Genomic DNA, 8036 nt, shown 5'->3' with positions numbered 1-8036 from the left:
GGGGGACGGAGGAGGAGGGGGGAAGGGTGGGGGGCGGGACTTCTTCAGGTGCTGGGAGGGCGAGGGAGGGGTGGTGGGTGGGGCGGGGGGTAGATGGGGAACGCTCGAGGTGTCGACCGCGATCCTGTCCACGTAGCAGCACGACCCCCCACCCCGTCGTCATGGAGACTCCTCTTCACTTCAGTCAGTAAACACATCACTGGAGGACGTCCTTCTTCTTTTTTAGTCCCGCACAAGCTGACCGCTCTTATTTTGAAAGGGTGACACAAACCAATCAATGACTCTGTTTTGGAGGATCAATAGATTGATTGATTGGTTTCCATCACTAAACACTACATATGTACACGAGTCAGACAAACTTGAAAACCAGGCAGTCCTTGCCAGCCGGTCAGAGGTCAGAGGTCAGAGGTCAGAGGTCAGGCTGTCGTTTTTAAGCCACTCAAGAGTTTAAACCTCCGTAAACACGACTCGGACGCATTAAAAAAAGTTTTTTTTAATTCCACTCTAGTTTAGTTTTATGTTCGGTAGTTTGTTTGATTCGTACGTTTACCGTCGGCCTGAAGCAACCGGCTAGCCGACAATCAGGCTGGAGGGTACTGTGATCCTGGTCAGTTCGTTAGCATCCGCATTCATTTCACGTGCAATATTAAGCCCCGCCCCCCCGTCACCAGAGGAGTACGCTGTCGGGCGGCGCTCGTCATCACATCAACACCTCCCTTCTGTAAATATCCCGTAACGTACGAAGCGCTCAGACACACGGAAGACATTAGCATTAGCCACACTAGCTGCTTCATTCTGTCACAAGCCCCGCCCCTTTCCCCTCTCCCTCTGTAAGCACAACATTATCACTACGCACACGTGTAAAGTCAACCAATCAGGTGACGCAGATTTAAAGGCCGAGCTCGTAGATTTTAGGCTGTCGTGTTTGAAAGGAAGACGCGAGGAGGGATTTCGCTTCGTTGGCTTCTGACCCCTGCTGGTTGGGAGCGGTAGTGCAGGAGGAGGCGGAGTCACAGACATTTACAGGACGGGTATGTTTTTGATTTCCTTACATGTTTTTTTTCTTTCGCAGTGAAACGATCCGTTATATTAAACCACCATCGTACGTCTCGTCTGTGATTGGCCGCCTCCTCTCGCCTCGCGTCGCAGAGCTTGTACGAACATTTACGGTAGCATCAATAAAAAATTTATTTAATGTAGGAAATGAATGAGCTTCTTTTGCACACAAACTAATACGGATATATAAACGGAGTCGGCGTAGTTATTTTTAGGGATTTCTGTATGTGTATACGATGACGTTGTTTTTGTAAGCCCCCCCCCCCCCCCCAGGTTGTGATGCTACAGACCTGCATGTTCCGACTTTTTTTTTTAATATAAATGTATAATGATTTTATGATGATATTAATGCTCTTGTTTTCATTTAGAAATCTTTTTAGCTGTTTTCCCCAAAAACCAAAAAACTGAAAATAAGTGTGTTTGAAACAAAACAAACAACAACAAAAATAAAGTGTGTGCGTATAAACGATCATATAATCGAGCTGTACTACCAAGTGTGTTTTCTTTAGGCTGTTTGGAGGGATGTACATAGACGCATTGCTACGACCTAATTCAAAGCATTTGCCAATAAATAAAAGGAAAAAAAAGTTGCCTTTAAAATATTTGGTCTTTTCATGACTTCACTTTATGTTGATGTTTCCTGGTTGTTGAATTGACTCACATTGACCAGCAGGTGGCAGTAAAGACCAGCAGGATGAAGGTTTCAGGTCAGTTTATCTGCAGGTTTTTAAGTTAAAAAGAACTGACTTCAGGTTGAAAAAGTCCTTAAAAGATATTAAAGTCTTAATGTATAAACATCTAAACATGTTTTTCAGTCTCCTGTAAACAAAGTTTAAAATGTTTGTGTGAAATTAAGAGCAAAAACTGGCTGAAAGATTCTTGATTTTATATCAAATTCAAATATGCAATAAGACGTTTTCCTGTTTGTCCACGTTTATGATCATTTTTTATGATTAATTATTGATGTTAATAGAAATGATTGGTTGGTCAATGAAGTGTTAGATAACAGTCTCATTTGAGAAAAGTTGATGGATTAATTGAATAACTGTCGCGGCTCAAATCGATACGACCGACATGGAAAACATTAAATTGTTGCAGTGAAAACGCGGCTGGTTTTTATTAATATCTTAGTTTAATTTAATTAATTAGTTTGATTGTGAAACAGGTTTCAAATCAAAGTCTGTGTGGCATTAAAACGATGTTAAAGGGGAACGTACAGAAACCCAGATGACAGTTCTGGTCGTCGAGTAAGAAAAAGTTACGACATCTTTAAAGCTGTCGTACGTCTGATGAATTCACGTTAATCTAAGAAGAAGAAACCGAAGGAGCATCAAGCGGATAAAAAGAAGCCGATTGGTTTTATTTTACAAGACAGATGAGACGTTCAAGAACCCAACAAAAGTCCAGTTTGTCTCCCTTCACGCCGTCGGAGGAGAACTCGCCATCTGCATCGACACAAACAACACAGAAACCGTCTTCTACTTCCTGTCCATCCTCCATCTGATTGGTTATCGGATAAATAAAAAAAACAAAGCTTCCTGGCGACCAATCACACGCTCACTTTAAATTCAGAAAGTGTTGATATGAAGGATGGAGGCGGAGCTTCGATCTTAACACACAAACAAACCTGTTTAAACTTGAATTGCTCATAAATCTTCATCACAGCTGACGGGAGGCGTCACTCCGACCTGAAAACAGGCGTTCGGAAATGTGGAAAAATAAAACCGGAGACTCGGCTGCAGGCGAGAAGATGAGCGAAGGTCCGGCGGGTCGTTGGCTTCGTGCAGCAGAGCTCCTCGACGGGAGGAGGAGGAGGAAGGTTTCTACGCCATGCTGGTGGGAGAAAGAAGAGATGCGACAACATTTAACAAAACAGTCAGAGAAAAACGACTTTTTACTGTCAAGTACAAAATAAAAGTTCAACATCAAATGTACGTTTTTAAAACCTGAAACAAACGTTCGACTCGAGTAACGAAAAACAAAATGAGATGAAAACTTTGAAGACTTTTTGATTCTCAGAACGACGACATTATTTTTACATGTAAAACTTTTCGTGAAACAGGCCTGTTGCATTGTGGGAAATGTGCGTCTTTCAAAATAAAAGCGCAGCATCGGAAATCATTTACAGGTTTAAAACAAAAGGTTGTTTTATTTTATTTTACCCACGAACACATTTAACGCAGCAGCCTGTGTGTGTGTGTGTGTGTGTTTTAATGTGTGTGTGTGTGTGTGTGTGTGTTTTAATGTGTGTGTGTGTGTGTGTTTTAATGTGTGTGTGTGTGTGTGTGTGTGTGTGTGTGTGTGTGTGTTGTGTGTGTGTGTGTGTGTTTTAATGTGTGTGTGTGTGTGCGTGTGTGCGTGTGTGTGTGTGTGTGTGTGTGTGTGTGTGTTTTAATGTGCGTGTGTGTGTGTGTGTGTGTTTTAATGTGCGTGCGTGTGTGTGTGTGTGTGTGTGTGTGTTTTAATGTGCGTGTGTTTTAATGTGCGTGTGTGTGTGTGTTTTAATGTGCGTGCGTGTGTGTGTGTGTGTGTGTGTGTGTGTGTTTTAATGTGCGTGCGTGTGTGTGTGTGTGTGTGTGTGTTTTAATGTGCGTGCGTGTGTGTGTGTTTTAATGTGTGTGTGTGTGCGTGTGTGTGTGTGTGTGTGTGTGTTTTAATGTGTGTGTGTGTGTGTGTGTGTGTGTTTAATGTGCGTGTGTGTGTGTGTGTGTGTTTTAATGTGCGTGCGTGTGTGTGTGTGTGTGTGTGTGTGTGTGTTTTAATGTGCGTGTGTGTGTGTGTGTGTGTTTTAATGTGCGTGTGTGTGTGTGTGTGTGTGTGTGTGTGTGTTTTAATGTGCGTGCGTGTGTGTGTGTTTTAATGTGTGTGTGTGTGCGTGCGTGTGTGTGTGTGTGTGTGTGTGTGTGTGTGTTTGTAATGTGCGTGTGTGTGTGTGTGTGTGTGTTTTAATGTGCGTGCGTGTGTGTGTGTGTGTGTGTGTGTGTGTTTTAATGTGCGTGCGTGTGTGTGTGTTTTAATGTGTGTGTGTGTGTGCGTGTGTGTGTGTGTGTGTGTGTGTGTGTGTGTGTGTGTTTAATGTGCGTGTGTGTGTGTGTGTGTTTTAATGTGCGTGTGTGTGTGTGTGTGTGTGTGTGTTTTAATGTGCGTGCGTGTGTGTGTGTGTGTGTGTGTGTGTGTGTTTTAATGTGTGTGTGTGTGTGTGTGTTTTAATGTGTGTGTGTGTGTGTGTGTGTTTTAATGTGCGTGTGTGTGTGTGTGTGTGTGTGTGTGTGTGTGTGTGTGTGTGTGTGTGTGTGTGTGTGTTTTAATGTGCGTGTGTGTGTGTGTGTGTGTGTGTGTGTGTGTGTGTTACCTGTCAATCAGAGAGTCCCTCATGCTGGTGGCGATGGCGGACGGCTGCGACGTGTCGCTGAGTCTGAACACGCTCTCGATGACGGACAGCTCGGTGCTGGTCGTGTCCAGCCCGCAGAACGCGCACCAGTCGTTGACCACCATCCCCGCCGCGATGACCTCGCTGCCTCGGTTCACCGTGCCGGCCTGAAAACAGGAAGTGAGGTCACAAAACAGAGTCGAGAGCCGCGTCTCCAGCGTACGAACACGGCGCTGCGTTCACTGACCACCAGGGGGACCTGCAGCAGAGAGGACAGCTCGTCCTGGTCCTCGATGGACGTCTTCGGGTGCATCAGGCCGCCCTGGTTACTGAAGGCGCAGTACGAGCCGACGAGGACCTGCTCGGCGATCGTCTGCCGGAAAACCTCCACCTTCAGCGTGTCGGCGAGCACCTCCTCCGTCTCCTGGAGGGCAGAGGTCGGAGGTCAAGGGGAGTGATCGGAGAGGAAGAGGAGGAAGAGGAGGAGGTGTGGGGTCTCACCCGGTCGAGGTCGGGGTGGACCAGCGCCACGTAGTCGTTGCAGGCGATGACGTTGCCGAGCGCCGACAGACGCTCCTCGACTCTCTGGATCCGGACGGCGTCCGGCAGACAGTTCCTGATGTGCTGCAGCTCCTGGTCCGTCGTGTTGCTAGGCAACAGCAGGCCGTGACGGTTACCTGCTCACGGGCGAGACGGCGGTTAGTTCAAACACCGGGCGAGACGGTTAGTTCAAACACCGGGTGAGACGGTTAGTTCAAACACCGGGCGAGACGGCGGTTAGTTCAAACACCGGGCGAGACGGCGGTTAGTTCAAACACCGGGTGAGACGGTTAGTTCAAACACCGGGTGAGACGGCGGTTAGTTCAAACACCGGGTGAGACGGTTAGTTCAAACACCGGGTTAGTTCAAACACCGGGTGAGACGGCGGTTAGTTCAAACACCGGGCGAGACACCGGGCGAGACGGTTAGTTCAAACACCGGGCGAGACGGTTAGTTCAAACACCGGGTGAGACGGCGGTTAGTTCAAACACCGGGTGAGACGGTTAGTTCAAACACCGGGTGAGACGGCGGTTAGTTCAAACACCGGGTGTTCAAACACCGGGTGACGGGGTTTAGTTCAAACACCGGGTGAGACGGTTAGTTCAAACACCGGGCGAGACGGCAAACACCGGTTAAACACCGTTCAAACACCGGGTGAGACGGCGGTTTAAACACCGTTCAAACACCGGGTGAGACGGTTAGTTCAAACACCGGGTGAGACGGTTAGTTCAAACACCGGGTGAGACGGCGGGTCAAACACCGGGCGAGACGGCGGTTAGTTCAAACACCGGGTGAGACGGCGGTTAGTTCAAACACCGGGTGAGACGGTTAGTTCAAACACCGGGTGAGACGGTTAGTTCAAACACCGGGCGAGACGGCGGTTAGTTCAAACACCGGGTGAGACGGTTAGTTCAAACACCGGGTGAGACGGTTAGTTCAAACACCGGGTGAGACGGTTAGTTCAAACACCGGGCGAGACGGCGGTTAGTTCAAACACCGGGCGAGACGGTTAGTTCAAACACCGGGCGAGACGGCGGTTAGTTCAAACACCGGGTGAGACGGTGATGAAGGAAGGAAAGGAGGCGGAGCTTCACTGACCGACGCACATCCTCCCGATGATGCGGCAGCCTGCGATGGAGGCGTGGACCACCGGGATGGTTTCTGACAGCTCGCCCTCGAACACGCTGCACACACACACACACACAGAGAGACACACACACACACACACACACACACACACACACACACACACACACACACACACACACACACACACACACACACACAGAGAGAGACACACACACACACACACACACACACACACACACACACACACACACACACACACACACACACACACAGAGAGAGAGACACACACACACACACACACACACACACACACACACACACACACACAGTTTACAGAGGCTGGAAAAGATGGCCGACTTGTCACAACGTTGTCTGACATCATGAAATATTTAAGAAGCTGTTTTATTTCTGAAATTTCCCACAAAGTAAAACATGGAGTTCATGGTGAGTTCAGGTGCACGACAGTAGAGACGGACATCACAGATGTTTGTTGACAGACAGATGTCCTCATCTCCTGCTCTGAAACCATCCACAGGTGGACACCAGGAGACAGGTGTCCCTCTGACCACACTCATCTCAGTCACACGTCATACACTCTGATGACGTCATCCATCCGGACGGACTCCAGCAGCTCCTGCTAGCAACTGGATGCTAACTGGATGCTAACTCTGCCCCCCCCCCCAAACAACAGACTAAGCTCGCGCATGCTGAACTCCCTTCCACGTGACACGTGCCCGCTCACCTGTAGAAGTTCTCGGAGCCGCCGATCGCCACGAGGCAGTAGGTGTTGGTCAGTTTAGCGAAGCAGCCGATCTCGTTGTTCTTCTCGAAGGAGGCTCTGACGGCCATGACGGCGGAGGGAGGAGGTCCTGGTCCGGGAACAGCTTCAGAGAAACACGGAGGTCATTTTACAAACGAGTTCAGACCGACTGAGACCAAACTAACCAGCTGAGGAGCTCTCAGGTAGACTGAGACTCTAACTGAGACTCTCTGAGACTCTAACTGAGACTCTAACTGAGACTCTCTGAGACTCTCTGAGACTCTCTTAGACTCTCTTAGACTCTCTGAGACTCTCTGAGACTCTCTTAGACTCTCTTAGACTCTCTGAGACTCTAACTGAGACTCTCTGAGACTCTCTTAGACTCTCTTAGACTCTCTTAGACTCTCTGAGACTCTCTGAGACTCTCTTAGACTCTCTGAGACTCTCTGAGACTCTCTTAGACACTAACTGAGACTCTCTTAGACTCTCTGAGACTCTCCGGAGTCTCCGGAAGCTTCTGTTCCGCCTGTTTCCGTAAAAAACACGAACAATGACGCGTTTTTAAATCAACGGAAAACTTTCGGCTGTAAAGTCGAAGACGGACATCTCGTTAAAGTCCAAACGGTCCGTGAGAAGCTGGATTACCTGAAGAAGATTTGTGGCCTCGACGAGCAGCGCGGTGAGTCCTTTACAACCCACGTGTTGTCCTTCCGCTTCAGGCTTGACGTGGTGACGTAGCACGTACACTACGTCACGCAAAACAACATTGAACGTTTAATTCATGTTTTTTACCCCAAAATGTGAAGAATTTCTGTCGGTAGAAACTTTGGGCTTTTATTTCTGGAGATTTACCATCGTTTATAATTTTTGAATGTTATTTTCATAATTTAAACATGAAAAATTTGATAAATGACTTCAAACTAAACATGAATTAAATCCATCACTCCAAAATAAAAAAATAAATACAAACATTTGCATTGTGTGCAATTTTATGACCCCCCTCTTTGTTCTATGTAACTGGTTAAATTTCAATAAATTGTTTTTAAAAATACAAAAAACCGATGTTTGTGTCTCATCATTCACTGGTGGTACTTCAAGTATATTCGAGCTCATATTATTTCTGTATTGATACTTTTTATTTTGTAGTATTTTTACAGTACAGATTTGGTTTTTCTCATTCATGCAAAGTTTCTTCTTAAATCAAAGTATATCAAAGGGAAA

The 8036-nt window shown here is 47.0% G+C and overlaps 1 protein-coding gene across 1 annotated transcript; it reads right to left on the bottom strand.

Moving 5' to 3' along the window:
* Positions 1-2395: 2395 nt before the first annotated feature.
* eif6 (eukaryotic translation initiation factor 6) lies at positions 2396-7555 on the bottom strand. The gene is made up of 7 exons (XM_069714133.1): positions 7461-7555; positions 6798-6939; positions 6065-6150; positions 4928-5103; positions 4674-4850; positions 4409-4593; positions 2396-2889 (listed from the first exon to the last, which is right to left on the bottom strand). Exons 2-7 carry the CDS (start codon positions 6902-6904, stop codon positions 2880-2882), a joined length of 741 nt encoding a protein of 246 aa, XP_069570234.1. The 5' UTR covers positions 6905-6939; positions 7461-7555; the 3' UTR covers positions 2396-2879.
* Between the last annotated feature and the right edge of the window lie 481 nt (positions 7556-8036).

This window comes from Brachyistius frenatus, unplaced genomic scaffold, assembly GCF_029030835.1.
Source record: "Brachyistius frenatus isolate BFR_SWC_R1_liver_20210118 unplaced genomic scaffold, ASM2903083v1 Contig_126, whole genome shotgun sequence".
NCBI classification, from domain to species: domain Eukaryota; kingdom Metazoa; phylum Chordata; class Actinopteri; family Embiotocidae; genus Brachyistius; species Brachyistius frenatus.
This window is presented reverse-complemented; position numbering and strand designations above follow the sequence as displayed.